This window comes from Engystomops pustulosus, chromosome 6, assembly GCF_040894005.1.
Source record: "Engystomops pustulosus chromosome 6, aEngPut4.maternal, whole genome shotgun sequence".
In the NCBI taxonomy this organism is placed as follows: domain Eukaryota; kingdom Metazoa; phylum Chordata; class Amphibia; order Anura; family Leptodactylidae; genus Engystomops; species Engystomops pustulosus.
In genome coordinates, this window is record NC_092416.1 from 74,901,108 (window position 1) to 74,923,142 (window position 22,035).

Genomic DNA, 22,035 nt, shown 5'->3' on the forward strand with positions numbered 1-22,035 from the left:
ATATATAATGATGGGATGTTTTATAAGTGGGGTAGCGTGCGATCAGTTGTGTTGTGAGGGGTATATATTATTTAGGAGCGCAGTGTTGTTATCCAGGAGACTTTATACTGTAAGTGACTGTGGTATTTTTAGGGACGCCGGGTGGAGATGCTGCATGGAGCTGAAGATATCTGGCCGTGAATTCAGCAGTGATACGTCATGGATTGGAGAACTCGGAATAAAGTCCTCCTGATGGAAGAGATTGTCATCTATAAGGTACTAGATGCCACTAATGCCTCTCAGATCCTGTAGTCAGTCACACAGTGTCAGGGAGCTGTCTGTAGGGTTGTTACTTGTTAGTAAAGTTTTCCGCATTTACTTAACAGGGAGCGGGGGGGGGGGGGGCAGCATTTTAATATTCGCCTCAGGCAGCAAATATGCTAGAATCGGCCCTGGTTACACACTACTATAAAGCTGCCTTCACTAAACTGTATTATCCTAGTAGTATCAGCTTTTTCTCCAGTTATCTATAAAAGGGCTTTGCAAAGTCTCAGTGGGGTGATGAGATATCACAAGGGGGATTCTCTGTTACTCTTGTGGTTCAGTCCGACCCTGGCTTTAACCCCACTGATAGGAGCCCTCCATCAATTCAAAACCTATAACTAACTTTTATTTCCACTTAAATGTATATATGGTATCATTTAGTGTAAGTCTAGTATAAATACCTATATTTCCATATTATTAGGCATTACTGCTTGTTCAAGAGTGTTACAGATTCTGCTAAAAAGCCTTGAAATCCTTTTTTTAATCTGATAAAATAACACCAGGACAACTTAACAGAAGCCCATGAGAACTCAATATAGTCAACTGGGTCTTTTGGGCACTGTTCATGACCTTTTTTGCACAACCATGTAGCCTATATGTATAGAATAGGGACAGTATAGATGGGTCTCAATTTAATCTAAACAATATTTGTAGCTGTAATGATTGCTATTTTAATTGTCACTAATTTAAAAAAGTATTCCCACAAGTTACCTCCACCATTGCCTCTTCCAGTTGCATGAGCTCCTCATAATGATCCCTTGCCTCCTGTAGAGGGCGCACCATCACCTCTTCTATCTGCGGGAAGAGCTGGAACAAATGGGAATTACAGGTAAATGGGATTGACATCACTGGCATTCATACATATGCTGGAATATCCAGATGATATGAATCTCAGGTACTAGAAGACATTGATTAAACTTCTTCAACCAGAAAACATGACTGCTACTACTGAAGAGAGCACTAACAATGCGGAGATCACCTCCTCTTCTCCAGTTTGATTTTCCTAGTTACACATATCTTTGTACATTATTAGAAATTCTTGTACCTTCATTACAGCCTCAAACATCGGAATCAAGACAAACTTAATAAATCCAATCTGGGCTTTGGGTTTTGTGACTTGATCACGATCCATAAATGGGGTTACAGGGAGGCCCTCTGATTTTTCCCGATCACTCTGTAAAGGAAAATGTTAACTTACTACATAGCAAATATATGTATTCCTAGCAACTAATATTCTATATATATGTGTGTGTGATGCTGTATGTCTGTGTATATACTGCATGGGTGTATATGGTGAGTATATGCTGTATGTGTATGTATATAAATATATGAATGTGTGCATATAGGAGTGTATAAATGTGTTTGATTCTAATTCACATGTGTGAGTATACAAATATGTATATTTTTTAATGGGGAAGGGGTCTCCATTCAGAAGCCTGCCTCTTCTAGTTACGCCCTTGCACCAGAGAATCCTCTGTTAGGCTCCTTGCACCCAAAACATATGCTCCAGAGAGCATAGAGCACCGTGAAGAGAGCTGCTCACCCATCCCCTCTCCATAGAGGATCCAGCGACTGACACCATAGTATGGCGAAATATAGGACAATGTGGTGAGACAACGTGTGTTCACCGCACCTTGAACAGGCACCATAGACGTCAATGGGGATCGATATCCAGCCAAAAACGGTGTGCTGGACATCTCCCCCATTCCACACGTTTGTTAGCATGAGGCCTTATTCTGGTGAGCCATTCCAATATTGCATCTAACTTTGCTTTGCCTGGTCTTGATAGTTTGTTACAATGTATGTCATGAAAAAAACATGATTTGAAAAGTGTTAAGATGCTTGACAACATACATCTAATTTTATTAGGTACATTTCTGATGACAGGTTCCCTATGACACATATTTCATGCTGTTCGCTTCCATTATGCAAGAAAATTTATACATACTGACTGACAACAGATGTCATGGCAGTGTAAAAAAAAGTGTAAAAAAAGGTAAAAGTGGTCTACTATAAAGTGGCGGGGTTATGGGATTATAGTTCAACAGTCCCTTATCCTCTTCCTGTAAAATAAACATAATGTTTTTTTCTATAATGGATCCTGTGGGAAGTGACAGGTCTTCATGGAGCTACTTTCGAAGCTCAGGCTTATTGTAGTGCATCCTACAAGACTAACATACACAGTAAATCTATTATACAGACCTGCATGAAATACTCCTCCAGCAGACAGTCCACCCAGGGTTCTGCCACCTCTGTGGGGCGCACTTCATTGGAGATATCACAGCATTTTATTAGCATCATCTGCAGCTGAGATTGAAAGAACAACATCAATGATTAATATGATGCTGGGTGTTGTTTTAGGGGGATAGATCAAAAACACATACAGTTGTATCTGAGCAGCATGAGTATCACGTATAGCATTCAATAAATAAATATAGAGTATATACATATCTCTCAGCTTATTTCTTAGACTATTATTAGATCACAGGTCCAGCATTCATGGCTTGTTTTAATCAATGTGCACATTTTACTATTTATATATTATTGGTTATATGATTCAAGTGTCAGGCTCCAGGGTAGTAGACCCACTGGACCACCACGGACGATGACACAAGCCAACACCTGGGACCAGAGTCTAAGTGGCACCCGGTGTTCACCAGAGCCCGCCACAAAGCGGGTTGAGCTTGCTGCGGCGTTGTACCACCAGGTCGTTCCACAGGTGTGATTTTGTCTGCGGTGGCAGCCAGGGAGAGGTACAGAGTCGGTAAGCAAGTTCGTGTTCGGGGACAGGCAGCAGGTCAAGACAGGCGGCAGAGGTTCAGGGTCAGAAGGTCAGGGCTGGCAGCGGAGGAGCGTAACCGGGAACAGGTCCAGGGTCACAATGGTAAATAAAATCACAGGCACAAGGCAAAGATACAAGCTTTTTCAACAGCACAGAGCATGAAGATCCGGCAGGGAATGCTGGGAGATGCCGGCTTTTATCCATTTCCTGTAAGGGCCAGCATCAATCAGCGGTGCACTGGCCCTTTAAATTTACTGCTTGACCGCCGGATGGGAATGGGGAGAGGTAAGATCTTACTGCGGGGTGCAGGGGCACTTGGAGGATCAAGGGTGAGCTCGCAACCCTAGACGTGGGTCGTGGGAGCACCGTGATATCAGATTACTAACTTTGTCTTTTTTAGGAGAGTCTTACAGTTTATCTCTGTCCCTCCAGAGCCTCTCTGTTCATTGTTAAAATTTTAACAAAAACTGTGCATATCACTGGTTGCAAACAACGGACATGAGCTCATGTGTTTATGGATTATGTGTTATTGGCGCTTGAGGTCCACTTATACGCCAATGACAGTAGAAAAGACTGTCCAAGCTGCAAACATAGATAAGAATAGTACAACAATATAATACTATGGCCAAAATATTTAAATTTTAACAAGATTGAAAATACAACCTGACTAACTGGCTCTAGACTCTCTCCAAAATATACCACAAACCAAAGCACTGAAAACTAACAAGAGAAGACCAGTCTAATCAAGCATAATATCAAAGAAATAGTCTTTATCAGAAATACATAAAATAAATTCATAAAATAATATATCCCAGATGAGAAAATAGGTATAGCTAAGTAGCAGACCCCAACAATCTTCAATAGTATCAATATGTGTAAGTAAAAGTACAAATAGTATATAAAAATGCACTATAGGACCCTTATACAAGATGCAAAATAAATAAATATGTCAAGGGCCATCTGCGATTGAAGCACGCGTCGGGGAGGTACATCAGGTAGGGCCTCCGGCGTCGGTGGGTCCCTTCCTCAAATTCCAACATCGGGAGGTCCTCCAAGTCCTGGTGCAGAGCTGTGCTACAGCCCTAGCAGACCTCTCCAGCATCCAGACATGGCGGTCCCCTTCACCTCACCATGTGCCAACCAGTGAATGGGTAAGAATTAGATCCCACCCTACACCTCCCCTTGTGTCCACAGCAGGGAACCAGGCTTTGCACTTTCCCAAGGTCCCCACACCACCAGTTCTCAGCTATGGTGCATAGCCAGCCAACATCAGCTCCAGTTTCCCCATCAATCTCCTGGTCTGCGGCACCTATCTCAATTGTGCTCCATCATCCAATCACCTAAAGATGCTTATCCGATAAGTCTCCCCCCAGGACCAGTTTCCGAACGTTGCTGCAGGCTCAAGCCCAACGACTGTTCTTCCCCCTGTGGGGCAGCCTGGTGAGTACTGCACAGCTCTCCTTTCCCTACCTTTCCTTCACATTTGTACCCCTAATTCTATAGAAAGGGTTGGGTCAGGTTCCTTGCCTCCCCGGGTCTCACAGTTATCGGAGTTAGTTTCCAGGAGTTAGTAGGTAGAGCAATTGGTACAGGCAACCTCCGTATGGTCATCACAGGCGTTACCAGAGCCCATGTCTGTGGTCGCCCCTGTGGAAACCGGAGCTTCCCCTGAACCATGTCTTGAAAGCTCGGCGCTCGGAGTGAAATTTATGTTTCCTTCGAGGGTCCATTAGGTTCCTATCTAAAGCAAGAGAAAAAAAATTTCGCTACTCCCTCTTGAAAAATGTAACCACAATAGACATCACCCAGAGGTTTATAGCGAAGAGGATGAGGAGAAGCGCCGGTATCTATGGGTTTCGCAAACTTTAAATAATTGGTTTCAGGCGTTTGCTATGTTAGGTAGTGTGAGGATAAGCAATTTAGTCAACGTAAGGTCTTGCGTCCATGAGGTGGGACCACAGGGATGTTAGTTTAAAGATGAGCTTGATGGTGGCGGCAGGAGTAGGGCCCCAATCCTTTCCTACAGGACCCCTTGCCATCATCACAGGGAATTAAAATTGCTTCTGTGCCCGGTAATCAACCTGGTTGCTGTTGGCAATTCAATGAGGGCGCATGCCTCTTTGGGAACATGTACAGATTTAAGCATGAGTGTTCTCATTGCGGGGGATCGCATCCCAAGTTCAACACGTGTTGTTTCAGGAAAGTAAGAAGTCATGCCCCCAGTTCTGCTAGAAAAAGGGAAGACGCCGGCTCTAGTAAGGCATATGCACCCGCATCTAAATAATTACCCTGATAGCATCGGCACTCAGTTTTTGTTAGAGGGTTTTTCATCAGTTTTTAAAATTCCATCTACCACTGCTCTTGTTATATGTTCGACAGAAAATCAGCCAAAGAACACCTGGGACAAGTTGTTCATGGAAGTCGCTTTTGGCCGGGTCGCGACTCCGACCTTCATTACTTATGTAATTTTTTAAGTTTAGGTCCAGCTGACTCTCATGTTTGCTCCATGTTGCTCCTTACAGTACAAAGTGTAGCAGCAGATTTTGGTGTTCCTTTAACCCCCAAAAAAACAGAAAGCCCAGCCACCACCATTTTTTTCTTGGGCATCAAAATCGACTCCATGGCAATGGAATGCCGCTTGCCTCAAGACAAGCTGCAGGATTTTCGGGAGTCAATTGAGACAGTCCATGCAGCTCGCAAGGTAGTGGGTGGTAACAGGTACACTTCGAAATTGCCCTTTCCCCTCCTCCCTGCAATACCCTCCCCCTCTTTGATTGGTTTGCTTTCCTGGGTCTTTAGTCATCTAACCTTTTATTTTGGGTTAGGGGGGTGTAGCTATCCGACTAACTAGAAAATACAGATCCTCAAAAAAGACGGAATACACTTAAATGACACAGGGATGGATTTGTGAGCCCTAGGAGTCTGTGAAGGTATAGAGAAGGGGATTCAAGTGTGGCAGAGTGCACAGCAGTAAGGTTTTAATACTGTACGCATGTGGCGGGTCTATTAGGGTCGGTAAGAAATGAAGCAACACAAAATAGATAATGGTCACACCCTAAAATGGGAACTGGGAATTACAGTTTTGGGTGTCCGTGATACTTTTATAAGGCCCCCGAGCCAGAACATTGCGGCGGGGGTACTTCTTGCGGATACCCTCAGCTTACTGACCCTCATAGACTTTCTTCAAGGGGTATGTTTTTTGCAGTCTATTTTGTCATTTATCTTTTACATTGTTACCATGTTATTTATATACTTTATGTAAGATCCTGTTATTGGATAGGCGGTGTCTTAGTATTGTTTCATAGTTAAATAGGGGTTTAATTCGCTTGTTAAAAGGTGGTTGAATGTAGCGGAGGTCTTGGGGGTGGTTTCTCTTGCAGTGAGTCATTTGGAGACCCTTCCTCATGTAGAGATACATTTAAGAAGGTGTCTGGAGGAGCTCTGTAGATATATGACATATTATAATCATCATGGTGGCAGGGTGGTTTATGTACTTAAGGGAACAACTTTTTTGTTGGATTTGGAAAATTACAGCAACATGTGAATAAATCCTTTTTCATACAGAGCCTTATGAGAGTAAAACTGAACAGATTTATACACTAGTCAGGTTTATTGGCCGCTATAGATGGCAATAGAGGCTACTCCTATGACTTTGGAGTGACTCTGAGATTAGGGGATGCACTTAGGGACTTACAGTTTTTACATGTTCCTCTTTACCAAAGTCAAAGTTAAAAACAACTTGTTTGAAAGACTCCAATATGTCGCCGTGCCGAGCCATGTCAGTTGCTAGAATTAGCCGAATGATGGACTGAAAAGAAGGAAGAAATGGTAATCAAAATGAGACCTTGTCAAAGTTCCATAAATGATATTTACAGTCACTTCAACTTTTAATGTCACTCTGTGTTTATCAGCGAATAGTGGAATTAACTGTGATAGAGAGATAGATTGATTTATAATAAGTTTATATAGCACAAGCCTGAACCAGTTATACTGACCTGCCGGATCTGTTTGAAGACCTCCGGGGAAATATTAGAGAAGATGTTGTTTTCTGGTTGTGCCAGGATCTGGAATGCCACCGCACAGTGATGGTTCTCTAGAGGCGAAATATCATTGTAGCGAATTGCCAGCTCAGTGTGTGCGTTGATTTGGTACCTTTTACAATAACAATTATAATTATTTTACAATTATTACTTCCTAAATATGAATACATATGGGTCTGGACAGAACAGCTCGCAATCAGTTATGTCATAAGACAATATCATTGCAGTGGGTAGCCTGGGGCTGGGATTTATGGTTTATAGAGGGAAGAACGTACGTGTTATTGTACCCTGGATGATCAAGATCATGACACACAGCAGCCGTCATAAGAATCCCTAACTCCATAAGTGATAACCGACCCTGGACAATGGTGAAAAAAAATGAAAACATTAGACATATAGTGGATCTAGCTACAGGATGAGCATGAAACAATCACTACTAATATTTATTAATAGAAGCACTCTCCTGCAGTGACAACCAGTATAACTGCCCCAGGGGTTTATTGCTCAGAAATATTGGTGGTCACACAGAGGACTTTTTACTATTACCCAGACCTGGAGTTCGCACAGATGGATCATCCCATACATCATCTGTGTCACGCAGAAGCAGTGGCGGAAGTTGTGGAATGGGTTGGTTCTGTAATTTTCTTGGATGCACAACTGTGAGAGCAAATCACAGAAATCTTAGTAAGTAACTTCCTCTCTGAATTTGGCACTGCCCCTCATCTTTTCCATACTCCTGAACAGTAAATCAGTCTAGTTACACTGCATTATGTGGAGATAGTCTCTCTTGTTGTATTAGTAGTAACATTTACTATTCAGAAGTCTGTGTGCTATGGCAGTGGTAGGCTTGTTACTGATCCATGAGAAGTACCGTTAGAAGTTAGAACTTCTGAGGGTGATCCAAACTCAACTATACTCTCCCCTCCTGATGATGTGGGGATTGAGCCTACTTTATTTATCAGCAAATTTGGTTTAATTTTGGGTACATACCAGCCAACGCTTCAGGGTGATAGGGTTCATGTTGAATTCCCGCACGAGTCCAAGGTCATGATACATAAACTCCAGACAGCTTAGCATCTGTGCAGACATTAACGTAATGTGAACAGGTGCAACGTTACCACCAGCCCAAACAGTATATGACAGCGGTACAGATAGTATGCGGGGAGACAGGGTGCAGCCAGGACATTATTTGGCAGCCATTAACCTTTTCACATAGATAAAAAAAGGTCAGTGCTCAATTCTTTTAAGTCACAGTTTACATTTAGTAGGTAATCTCACCACCTTCCCTTCAGCTAGAAATTGAGGATCTCCTAGGTTTCTCCTGCTCTTTCTTCGTTCTCTCCGGAAGAAGCCTGAAGAGGCGAAACCTGGGTCGGGCAAGGTGTTTGGCGATTTTTTACATTGTTACGGTACATGCTTGCTTATTAACTCCATCCTGTGAGTATATACAATAAAATATCCTTCTTGAACCTTGGGATTCTGCACTGTTCATTTATCTTCTGGCACAGGACTAAGAGTGCACCACGGACATGGAGAAAGAGCAGGAGAAACCTAGGAGATCCTCAATTTCTAGCTGAAGGGAAGGTGGTGAGATTACCTACTGAATGTGAACTGTGACTTAAAAGAGTTGAGCACTGACCTTTTTTATCTATGTGAACTGGTTGCTATAGTGGGAGAGTGCCGGTTCAGTAGCTCATCCGAACTGTTCTGTCCTTGTTTTTTTTCCGGAGGTCGAACTTTTTGCAATATTTAAGCCATTAACCTTTGTCAACAACTATGATGAACCTTATAATTTAAAGGCTAGGGCAATGCAAATATTTCTAACTGGTCCATATAATTTACATTCTGCTACCGCTGTCTACTGGGAGATCTACAACCAACATAATTTCTTTCACATATGCTCCATTTGACCCCTCACAACATGAGTGCAAAGTTACTGACATTAATACTTCCCAACATACCTCATTATATTCCCATTGCCAGACATCAAAGGTGGGTTTCTTCAAGGTCTCAATGGTCTCCGAAGACAAAGTGTACTGTAGAAACATACACGTGATACTATGTGTAGAAGATACATTTCCATACATTTTGCTTAATGTACGTCATAAGACTGAGGGCTACTTTCGGAATTTTCTCACCGACATCTTCTACAGTTCCTACCCTGCTCTACCCCTATGTACCTCATGGTACTGTCCATGCCTGACAGGAATCTACACTTCCAGGATGTTTTCCAGCCTGACAAGATATAAAAAGTAGTGTGTCCTTCGATGCAGAGACACCAAAGGTATGAAACTTGTCTGGTTGTCCTTCATTAAGTACTCCTATATCTTCCTGGATTGTGTAATTTTTGTATATACACAAGAAGCTATTGCATGGCCCTATCTTAAATGCTATTGACAGTGAACTGGGTCACTATTTTGGATTTCCAAGTGTATTTTTTGCAGGTGGCATTTTAGTATTTAATTTTATCTTCACCCTGTAGGATCACTTTTTTGTCCTCTACTTTTTATCATATCCATTAAAAGTTATATTTTACCGTATTTCACCTGCTGGACTTATGCCTTTGCATTATCTAGTTACCAGGACTATATGTAACCTGGTTGTTTGATGTACTTGTTTACCTTGGGGTAACTGGGAACATCCCTACGGGGGTTTATCCGGATTATGTCTCCAGAGCGGTAATATTTACAGGGACAGCTAAGTCTGCTGGAAAAGATGAAAAGTATAAGAGGCTTAATCAATGTAACAAAACAACATTCATCATAGTGACAACCTATGCCTGTAATACACCGGCGCTACATATAGTGCACTGGCCAATCAAAGGATATACAGGTAACAGTAGTGCCCTATATAATGACGCCGATATCCATGTAACATAACAATGCCCCTTATAGTGGCACTTATAATATTCATGTAACACAGCATTGCATAATCATAACTCTTATTCATGTACACTGGGCATGGAAAGTAATCAGACCACTTTAAATTTTTCACTCTTTGTTCATTGCAGCCATTTAGAAAGATCAAAAAAAAATTTTTTTTTGCTCATTAATGTACACTCTGCACCCGTCTTGACAAAAAATAATTGAAATTTAGATAGTTTTGCTTATTTTTAAAAGAAAAAAACTGAAATATTACATGGTCCTAAGTATTCAGACCTATTGCTGAGTCACTCATACTTAACTCACATGCTGTCCATTTCCTTCTGATCTGCCTTGAGATGGTTTACTCTTTCATTAGAGTCCAGATGTGTTTAATTAAATTGATTATGGAAAGAAGAACATAGCACATGTATAAAAGTCTTTTTTTAATCTCAAGTGATTAGTATACACTCACCGGCCACTTTATTAGGTACACCTGTCCAACTGCTCTTTAACACTTAATTTCTAATCAGCCAATCACATGGTGGCAACTCAGTGCATTTAGGTATGTAGACATGGTCAAGACAATCTCCTGCAGTTCAAACCGAGCATCAGTATGGGGAAGAAAGGTGATTTGAGTGCCTTTGAACGTGGCATGGTTGTTGGTGCCAGAAGGGCTGGTCTGAGTATTTCAGAAACTGCTGATCTACTGGGATTTTCACGCACAACCATCTCTAGGGTTTACAGAGAATGGTCCAAAAAAAGAAAAAACGTCCAGTGAGCGGCAGTTATGTGGGCGGAAATGCCTTGTTGATGCCAGAGGTCAGAGGAGAATGGGCAGACTGGTTCGAGCTGATAGAAAGGCAACAGTGACTCAAATCGCCACCCGTTACAACCAAGGTAGGCAGAAGAGCATTTCTGAACGCACAGTACGTCGAACTTTGAGGCAGATGGGCTACAGCAGCAGAAAACCACACCGGGGCCACTCCTTTCAGCTAAGAACAGGAAACTGAGGCTACAATTTGCACAAGCTCATCGAAATTGGACAGTAGAAGATTGGAAAAACGTTGCCTGGTCTGATGAGTCTCGATTTCTGCTGCGACAGAATTTGGCGTCAGAATTTGGCGTCAACAACATGAAAGCACGGCCATCCTGCCTTGTATCAACGGTTCAGGCTGGTGGTGGTGGTGTCATGGTGTGGGGAATATTTTCTTGGCACTCTTTGGGCCCCTTGGTACCAATTGAGCATCGTTGCAACGCCACAGCCTACCTGAGTATTGTTGCTGACCATGTCCATCCCTTTATGACCACAATGTACCCAACATCTGATGGCTACTTTCAGCAGGATAATGCGCCATGTCATAAAGCTGGAATCATCTCAGACAGGTTTCTTGAACATGACAATGAGTTCACTGTACTCAAATGGCCTCCACAGTCACCAGATCTCAATCCAATAGAGCATCTTTGGATTGGTGGATGTGGTGGAACGGGAGATTCGCATTCGCAAATTCGCAAATCTTTGAGGAATGTTTCCAGCACCTTGTTGAATCTATGCCACTAAGAATTGAGGCAGTTCTGAAGGCAAAAGGGGGTCCAACCCGTTACTAGCATGGTGTACCTAATAAAGTGGCCGGTGAGTGTATACAAGTGTTTTATATACAAGGCTCCACCATAGATTTCATGTGTTTGAATAAAGAAAACAGATCAACACCACTTGGTTGCTGCGACGTTTCGGTCTGTCTGACCTTTATCAAGCTAGATCTGAAAGCCTAGTAGAGTCTTGGTAGAATAGGACCACCCTATACTACCAGGACTCTACTAAGCTTTCAGATCTAGCTTGATAAAGGTCAGACAGACCTAAAAGTCGCTGCAACCAAGTGTTGTTTTCTTTATTCCGACACATGAAATCTATGGTGGAGCCTTGTATATAAAACACTTCTATATAATAATCACTTGAGATTAAAAAAAGATAAAAAGAGACTTTTAGACGTGTGCTTTATTCTTCCTTCCACGTAACTTTGGCTGAGAACCCGACACAAGCACCGTCCTACGGATTTGGAGTGTGGTACCCCTGATTAGAAAAGGCATACACCAAGTCACTAGAACTGCAGCCCTCCACCAGTCAGGTCATCATGGCAGAGTGTGCCGATGGAAGCCTTGTAACATAACAGTGCACCATATAGTGGCACCTTTAATATGCATATAGCAGTCAGTGGCGTAACTAGGAGAGGTAGCGCCCCATAGCACATTTCTGCATGGGGCCCCCCTCACCCTTACGCGGTGTGGCGGGCATACATCGTGTGAATGTAACCTCATACAGTATATATGCAAAGTTGCATATATACTGTTTACATACATACATATAGCATACATACATCAATGTGTATACACATACATGCAGTTTAAAAACACCATATACACACATACTGAATCTATATACAGCATATTTACACATACATACAGTATATACAGTGTATACACAAATAACACATATACATACGGCATACACACATACATACACTATATACAGCAGATACACATAGTATATACAGCGTTTACACACATACTGCGTATAGATGCAGTATATACACACATTCATATGGTATATACAGCACATACACACAAACAGCAAATACACACACATACAGCATATACACACATACAGCCCATACACACATACATACAGTATATACAGCAGATACACATAGTATATACAGCGTTTACACACATACTGCGTATAGATGCAGTTTATACACACATTCATATGGTATATACAGCACATACACACACATACAGCATATACATACAGTATATACACACATACCGCCCAGACACACATACATACAGCACATACATACAAGATATACTGTACAGTAAATACACACATACAGCATACATTCATATAACAATACATAGATATATAGGGACTTGCTGACCGGCTGCTGTGACATCATGCCGGCGCGTGGCGGTTTCTTTGGGCAGGCCTACGCGCAGGCTACGCGCAGGCCTACGCGCCCGGGAAGCAATGGAAGTAGAAGGCGCCCGCGGATGAAGTGAGCAGGTCGAGCAGCCGCGAACGGTGTGGGCCGGCTGCGCACATACTGGGCCGGCGTGGTAGTGAGTTGATTGGGCAGCCGTCGACGGAGTGGGTCATCCCCGCAGCCGCGCACGTACTGGGCCGGACCGAATAGGCGGGCCCGGCGACAGATGAAATGGCCAGGCCATGGAGCTGTCAGGTGCAGTCAGCGCCAAATGAAGTGAGCGGAGTGGCCGCATATGAAGAGTCGGCCGGCCGCAGATAAGGTGGGCGGACAGGGCGGCACAGGGGCCCGTATTAATGTACAAGGGAGGTCCCATTGCCGCAATACACTGGAAGGATGGGCACAAGAAAATAGAATTTATACATTTTTTCTCAGCTGTTCATCCCCTGTGCCGCCCGCTCCCCGTAGCAACCGCTACGGCTGCTACGGCTGTTGTTACGCCACTGATAGCAGTGCCACATATAGTGTCACCTATAATATTCATGTAACATAGCAGTGCCCCAGTGAGGAACACCTTTAATATGTATGTAACGTAGCAGTGCTCCCCAAAGAGACACTTCTATTATTCAGATAATACTGCATTGCTCCACAGAGGGATACTTGTAATATTCATGTAACTTGGCAGTGCCCCTTCTGGTGACACTAATATAAATATAATACAGCAGTGCTCTATATAGTGACACCTTGAATATCTCTGTAACATAGCAATGTCCCAAAAAATTGAGAGCTGACAATAACAGGGTATCCAGAGTAGGGTTTTGGAGGTAGTCATACCTGCCAAGACAGCAGGATGTCACTGACCTGTTACTTCTTTCTTCCAGTTCATCTCGGAGCTTCTTCACTTCAAGTTTACACTTGTCGATATCAATAGCTCTTCGACCTTCGGCTAAAAGATGAGCACAGGACACAACATGCACAAAGCCTTTTTTTTTCATATACATTGTCCAATGTACTACCGGCAGAGGTTTTACTACAATGACCCCTGCCCTAACCACAAAACGTGGCCTCATTGTCCCTTATGGCTCTGCTTGGCCTTTATCATTAGACTTTATAGTCAATACTCCTCCTTGCAACCACCATGAAAAAGCTGATAAGTTGATGTGCATAATTTTAAGTGAAGTGAAAAAAAATTGAAGCCAAATATATTTTGACCATTATTATTAGTCAAGATATCATATGTGTAAAATATTTCATAGTTATGTATTTGTACTGAATGCTACATCTATAATATGGATTCACATTTTCATATCGATGCCGCCTTTATACTACCGTATATGAAATTTACTCACTAAGGATTTTATATTTGTACCACAACCAATGAATAGATTTATACTGGATGGTGATTATATTTACAGAAGTATTTACAAAAGTATAACTTCATATACAGCGGAGGAATCTGTTGCCATTTGCTCACCTTCCACCCTGTGCTCTAAGGCTGTCAGACGCTCATAGACTTCTCTCTTCAGCTCACTAATTCTGAATGCTCTGGGGGAAAAAAATAGTTTCCTTCAAATGTATATTCAACTAACTGTAGTACCTAGCGTTGCCCGGGATAGTAAACAACTGTTCTTTGCTGAAACAAAATATAATGGGGCTCATTTACTTAGGGTCCGCACTGCGCATTTTCGCGCCGCATTTAACAGGGGATTTTGGCGCACGCGACCAGATTTTGGCGCATCGGCGCTGGCTTGCACGCGACACAAATCGGAGGCAGGCCGATGGACAACCCGACGGATTTGGACTACGCACGGGATTTAACATTTCAAATTGTGTCGCAAGACACGCACTTACAAGCACTGGGAAGAAGCAGGTGAACTCTGGCGAGGAAGCAACGGATCTAGGAACTCGGGCACACGAGCTTCGTGAATTGGGCCGGACTTCATCTTCGTCGGACCGGCAGGATCGGGGATCGCAACAGGACCGGTTAAGTAAATTTGCCCCAATGTGTTATTATTGTATTTAATTGACAGGATATACCACCATAGAATTAGCATATGTTAAAAGGTCACCTGTCAGTAACTTTAATGCCCCTTAATAAACTTTTTTTTAAAACTCCTGTTAGAAAGCAGTGTAGCCATGCTTAAATTGTTCCTCCTCAAATCTATAAACTTTCTCATTCTGTTCCTCTCACTTAGTTTACACATCACCCTATATGAGTGCTTCTTCCTCAGTGCTTATGTAGCATATTTATAAGTCTAATATGTAGCTGCACGTAAAGCTTGAGGAAGGGGTAATAAGGGAATAGTTTACTCTTCAGCGAGTCACACACTGCCAACATCTCTCTCAAGTCCTTCATTCTCCCCCTCCCTCAGGAATTCTCCTCAGCCAGTCATACATAGCCAATGTCTCTCTTAAATCCCTAATTTCTCCATAGTCAGGAATTCTCTTCTGCAAGTCACACACAGCCAACATTTATTTTTTGGCAAATAATTGGAAATATCACAGGAGCTGGCATTGCACAATTTTGTGATTGTAAGTGTGATGGTGTAGATTTCTTTAGCGAACAGGCACACATACATAAGCTCAGCTTTATATATTAGATTATATACATTTATGGCAGTATAAGAGATACCAAATCCCCTGCCCTGTCAATCATAGTTTTACATGAAAAAGTTCCAGCTGCCTGCAGTCACCACTAAAAGGCTGTCACTGCATACAGGCATTAAACTTGCCTGTCCTCTGCTGCAGGGTAACAGGATATAGGAATGATTATTTCTGATTATAACTCCGCTGAGTTCTGGAAATAGCTGTGTATAATCTCTCGATTGCTAGTTGTGAACAAACCCACCAACACCCAAGTGTCATCTAACTGTTATACCCTTCAAATGATTATGTTCAGATCAGTTCACATCTGCATTTGGCAGGTTCCATATCCCTTTGCGATATCAAGAAGCAAAAAAATATTGCGACACCTTATGATTTTAGTTTCTATTATGCTCTCCTATAAGGGAGAGCGTATTGGACAGCCTCAACACCTGTGTGAACAAAGCCTAATAGCATTCACATAGTGTCTTGGACATGGGCTTATCATAAAGCTAATGGATCCCAGTGCAAAATCTTTGCCAGGCCACCAAACTGTAATAAATTATTTAAAGAATTAATAGATGCGTGCATAGGACTTATTTAAAGAATTGGTATAGATTTTGTATTGGGAAAATACACCTTCTCTGTCCCCTAAGGCTCCATGTCCTACATTCTCAGCCTGTCTGAGTCACCTACCTTGTAAATTCTTCTGTAACTTGGGCCAAGAGTGTCTGGAAAAGGTCTTCTTTTTCTGGAAAGAAATATGGAAAAGTTCTAGAAAAAAAATTGTTACAGAGTAGTCATAAGAATGCAATCATATAAAAGTCACCTGATCGTGAAGACGTGTCTTGAGAGATGATCCGGTATGGAGAACTGAAAAGAGTGAAGGTGGTCATATTATAGATGTATATTGTCATAATGAAATGAAGTACATTGTAATGTCTGGTTTCCAGGTTATAACACAATGGGTTAGAAGTGTCTCTAATAAGGCAGTGTAGACTTGGACTAGGCCGTCTTACAGGGTACCTCATCTATCAACAATATAATCAGGAATCCACACCAGTGTGTATACGAGGAGTAGAAATGAGCAAATTAGTTTGAAATTCGATTCGACCCAATTCACCGAATTTTTCAAAAAAATTAGATTCGACCCGAATCAAATCATGAAAAATCTTGTTAAAAAACAGGTATGCATAGGGAGCGTGGTTTGGTCTTCAAACAATGCTGTGTTTTATTATGACACACACATGACAGCCGTCGCTATTAGAATCGCTTCACTCTTCAATTCCATGGGCACTTACAGGGGCCAACTTGACCAAATCGGTCAATAATCCATCAGTATTGCTAAAGCCAAAAACAAACAGGAGTTGATCCAAAACAGAGATGACCAGTAAATGGGATATTTGCATGTCCTCTGTGTTCTGTATCTACTCCTGCTTTTGGCTATCAATCCTGAAACTTTTCATTCCTTCTAACAGATGAAATGAAGGGGAAAACCAAACATAGTGGCAATGTCATAGAGTGGTGGAGGATGAAAACAGCATTATGGAAATCACAGGGTGTTCCAGGGAGACAGCGGTCAGTTGGACGCAGAGTGGAACAATGACAAATTCTGGAGGTGGCAGCAACATGGTAGGCCACAGTGTGGCACAATGATAGAGCTTGGAGGTGGCAGCAGCAGCAGGAGGTCAGAGGGTGGCACAATGACAAATGACAGGGTACATTCGTAACAAATCGAATGTACCCTGAAATTTGGACCGAATTCCAATTCGTTCAAATCGATTCGTCCATCTCTAACAAGGAGTAATAAGGTTCATGGGGATTCTGATTTCCAGCAGCTTCTATCTCTGTAGTCTGTACCTCAGTGAGCTTGTGCAAGACAGTATTCAGGATTAACTTTGTAAATTTTTCAGAAATTTTATTACATTCACTTGTACTATTGACATGTGTACTTTATTGTGCAATTGTACTACCCTGTTTCCACGAAATTAAGACAGCTTCTTACATTAATTTTTAATCCTAAAGAGGCTAAGACATTCAGGGGATGTCTTATATTTCCATGAACAAGAATTTACATGTATTGAACAAAAAATATCAAATATATCTTCACAGACATCGGCATAAACATCTGAATACCATCAAGAAAGTTTTGTGACTATTTCCATGTACAACAATCTATGGTACATTTCCTGATCCAAGTATATATGAACAAAAAGCACCAAAGGACCATCATGTCACCAACTTCTCTAACATCCTTATAACTCCTCAAACCCTGAATTCCATTTCTTGTGACTCCATTTCTATTAGAATCATTGGCCTCAATCTCTCATGTTTAGCACTTTCCTTCAATGACCCACTCTTGCATTGCTGCTGTTAGTGAGTTTATGCCATAAATTATTATCCCGAAAAAGAAAACGTAGCACACATCCTGTTTTAATTTTTATGCTTTCATTTTTTTATTTTTTATGCATTTGTTTAGTATTTGTAGCTCCACCAAAAATGGTTTTACAAAAGTCATATGATGTGATAACAGATCATAGGTTATTTCGACGTTTCGGTCTCAAACGACCTTTGTCAAGTGTGATCTGGGTTGAAAACTGTATGGGCTCAGGTGGAAAGAGCCTGAGCCCATACAGTTTTCAACCCAGATCACACTTGACAAAGGTCGTTTGAGACCGAAACGTCGAAATAACCTATGATCTGTTATCACATCATATGACTTTTGTAAAACCGTTTTTGGTGGAGCTACAAATACTAAACAAATGCATAAAAAATAAAAAAATGAAAGCATAAAAATTAAAACAGGATGTGTGCTACGTTTTCTTTTTCTGCATATCGGGACTGAGGACCCGACGTAAGCACCACCCACACATTTTTTCAGGAGTGCGGTACCCCTGTTTTCTGGACAATAAATTATTATCCCATGTCACAGCCTCTTGCAGCATCTAAATGATCTACTAATACTAATGTATGGCATGCTGCTAGATTACACATGGCAGAGGGAGAAGGGAAGGAGCAGGGGAAGGGTGAGACACAGCTGTAACTGCTCATTGTAACAGCCTGTGAAGCTACATTGAGGTAGGGGTGGAGCATGCAATTGTTTTCCATGGATCGTGGGCCCTACCCCCACAGTCCATGCAGTTTTTTGTGGCTAATAGGAAAAATCATCCAGTAGTATACTAGAGTATAAAAATCATTTTTGTATATTAGTCAGATGTGATCTCAAATATGTAAGATAAGTGGATACGTTTTCTATGTTTTTCTTCTGGTTGTCTTTTGGATGTTTTTACAAATAGGAAAACTTTTTATAATACGGGGGAGTTACTGGCAACTTTTTTCCTTTAAACAATATATACTGTATATATATTGATAGATGAATGTTCTTACTTCTGGCAGTTGGCTGGAATTGTAGGGTCAATGGCAATCAGGGTGCCTCTATTGTCCACAAGGATAACAGATGCCTGTCTGGTGACAAATAGATATCATTTTATGATTCCAATATGCAACTATATATACAGTCCTTTCTCCACATGACTGTTACATTGTATGCTTGTATTGGCATTGTAGTACATGACCATTACCTGGGAAGTCTGGACGATGTGCGCAATATTTGCTTTATGTCGCTGCCATTGCTCTGCGGGCTGAAATTAATCTGCAGGAGGTAAATTCTTCCCGTTAGAATGGGTGATGGAGCAGTGATCATTCAGCAGGGTTTAATTTGTGTGACACCCATGCTACACATACGAGATGTCAGATCTATCTGTGTATTACATATGATATATCCATCATGTTCAAATCCAGGAGTAGATTCAAGATAGAAGTACCATCAGTCCTCTCTCTATATATTGTATATATAATCTGCTCCTCATTCTCAGGTTAAAAATGGCTTTAAACCTGAAATCTGTAGACAACCTGAACGTGTAGAGAAATCTGAACTTGTACATAAATGATGAATTCGTCTACATAAACGACCAAAGTAGTGGCACCAGATCCTAATACGACTACAGGCAGTACCCGCTTACATACAAGGTTCTGTTGGTTTATTCTTAGGTTTAATTGTATGTACATCAAAAAGAAAAAAAATCCACTCCCGCTCAGGAGACGTCTTCACAATATTCTTTAAAAGTATATTTTTAATCTGCATCTTGCATGTAAAAACATGTAGAAGGATACAACATGAGGTAACAAAATGCAGGACCGGATTACATTTTTTTCTCATGTATTGCTCATGTGTGTTATGCAGCACAGCAGATCCGTGCTTGGGGTCTGATTCATCGCAATGATAAGCAGCTAGAGCAAGCAAGCTGACTTAAATCTTTTCACCATTGTAACACTTGTATGGAAGGCAGAACAATAAAGCTTAATTGCAGACACATTTGATAACTGCCATAGCTGATCATTGTAGCCTGGGACCAAAGTACAGTAAATTACCAACATCCAGAGGTCCGTTTTGAACTAGGGGTTGTCTGTAAGTCGGGTGTTCTTAAGAAGGGGACCGCCTGTACTCCACAACCTCATTGCCACTACTGTAAGAAAGTTCTATTTTAGAATATTCTTTGTCCTCCAGTCCAGTTTTAATGCTTATTCAGTACCCATGTAGATTTGTAGGGATCTGCAGAATGCATGTTCAGCTCCCACTGGCTGGGGAGAGATGAGAAACTAGGGTTCCCTGCTGGTCTTACATGTATAACCTACCCACTGTCATCGGGTAGACTAGTCTTGAATACGGTTTTAAATTAATTTTGATCACATCCTGCACCAACTCTAAGGTTGGGTGGGTTCACACAGTGAGGACCAAGTGAAGTCATTTTGACTTTTGAAAAAAAATCTAAAGAAAAAAAAACTGCCCTCCTGCCACAGTTCTGTAATATAACAATTAGCCAAATGTTTTATTTTTTCCATGCTAAAGTATGGAAAACATACCACATTTATTTTATATGTTTAAGCAGTGAAAACTGCATAGCCAATCATATCACTTCAGATTCTATTAAACTTTCTTCAATTTTTACTTTAATTGACTATAACAAAGCTGATATATAACAACAAACCCTCAGCTGTGAGAAATAACAGGTCTGGAGAGGACATACAGTGATATTGGAAATGATGAGAAAGTAAAATAGTATGATGTAATTGTTATTAAAGTGTCTTTGCTACCTTCTACAATCTTTCACTTACCTTGTATCACATGAGTGGCCCTTACCTTCTGCACCTTTCCATCCACCTCCAGGTAAATGGTCTTCTGGGCTGATGCTCCTGATCCCATCTCTGGTCAGATCTCTAGTCCTACTCTTGTGTTAGGAGGTCTTCCAGCTTTCTCCCCCCGGTGCTAGGATCATAATATTGATTTGTTGCCTTTGTCTCTGGTGACTGAATTCGCCTAATTAATAATCCGTAGACCTGTACTTGGCGTGCAGCGTTCTCTCGTCCTGTGCCGGCTTTGATCATTTATTATTACAAGCCAGATATAAAAGGAGGCCACACTCAAAAGGACAGGAAGGGAAGTGTCATTACTGCAGCCGCATGTCACAATACATCTGGTTGTCATGGGAAGGCGCCTGTAATAAGCCCTCTTTACATGCACACACCTGGGACTTTCTACACGCAAGAAGATACTAGGAATCTGCCCAAAATGGCAAGAACATATTAAATATGGAACAATGTTACCCAGAAACCACTGGATGAAATAGGCTGTACACTGTGGTGAGTTTTCCCATAAAGCAACCCAAATAATTGCATATGGCCCTGGAGATTAGGGGGACCCCCAACACTATTGTCTTAAGGACGCCAAAATAGTTTGAGAGCATCAGATCTATTACTGGCTATGGAAAATGGCAGTCCCCGGGTTACGTACAAGATAGGTTCCTTGGGTTTGTACTTAAGTTGAATTTGTATGTAATTTGGAACTGTATACTTTATAATTGTAGCTCCAGACAAATTTTTTTTTATCCCAGTGATAATTGGATTTTCAAAATTTTTTGCTGTAATGGGACCAAGGATTATCTATAAAGCTTCATTACAGACACCTTACAGCTGATCATTGGAGCCTGGGGCTATAGAAAAGCATCCAGAGAGCTTCACCAGAGGTCACAGTGGGCAGAGAGGTCCGTCTTAACTAGGGGTTGTCTGTAAGGCGGGTGTCCTTAAAGGGGTATTCTCGTCTGGGCATTCACATTCAGTTTCACTAATCTTCCATTTATAAACATTTCTTCAATTGTGACGTGGTCGTAACCGAGGAAGCCATCTCATTTCTAAGGGACAAAATGACTACATTTATGAGAAATTATCTTCACACAGGAACATTTTTTTTAATAACATCTAATTGAAGAAATGTTTATATATGGCAGATTTATCAAACGGAATGTGAGTGCCTAGACAAGAATACCCCTTTAAGTAGTGGATTACCTGTATTGAATTTTATTATATTTACAAATATAATGTAAAACCAGGACTGTAACGCCAAATAATGGACTGGTGGGAGCTACATG

At 41.5% G+C, this 22,035-nt stretch overlaps 1 protein-coding gene across 2 annotated transcripts in view; it reads right to left on the reverse strand.

The window, feature by feature from the left end:
• The window catches only part of PDE9A (phosphodiesterase 9A), a 28,731-nt gene extending 7,739 nt beyond the window's left edge, over window positions 1-20,992 (reverse strand). Inside the window, exons 1-17 of one of the 2 annotated variants that reach the window (XM_072113359.1) lie at window positions 20,751-20,992; window positions 19,132-19,202; window positions 18,938-19,015; window positions 16,380-16,423; window positions 16,247-16,301; window positions 14,442-14,512; window positions 13,829-13,913; window positions 9,747-9,828; window positions 9,087-9,161; window positions 8,116-8,202; window positions 7,678-7,782; window positions 7,401-7,483; window positions 7,081-7,237; window positions 6,780-6,893; window positions 2,506-2,610; window positions 1,349-1,477; window positions 1,015-1,110 (exon numbers count right to left, since the gene is read on the reverse strand). In XM_072113359.1, the coding sequence (XP_071969460.1) occupies window positions 1,015-1,110; window positions 1,349-1,477; window positions 2,506-2,610; window positions 6,780-6,893; window positions 7,081-7,237; window positions 7,401-7,483; window positions 7,678-7,782; window positions 8,116-8,202; window positions 9,087-9,161; window positions 9,747-9,828; window positions 13,829-13,913; window positions 14,442-14,512; window positions 16,247-16,301; window positions 16,380-16,423; window positions 18,938-19,015; window positions 19,132-19,202; window positions 20,751-20,813 (1,500 nt within the window). In that variant the 5' untranslated portion in view covers window positions 20,814-20,992. Of the gene's footprint in view, window positions 1-1,014; window positions 1,111-1,348; window positions 1,478-2,505; window positions 2,611-6,779; window positions 6,894-7,080; window positions 7,238-7,400; window positions 7,484-7,677; window positions 7,783-8,115; window positions 8,203-9,086; window positions 9,162-9,746; window positions 9,832-13,828; window positions 13,914-14,441; window positions 14,513-16,246; window positions 16,302-16,379; window positions 16,424-18,937; window positions 19,016-19,131; window positions 19,203-20,750 lie in introns of both variants that reach the window. The other variant, XM_072113357.1, reaches the window with a different exon arrangement.
• Between the last annotated feature and the right edge of the window lie 1,043 nt (window positions 20,993-22,035).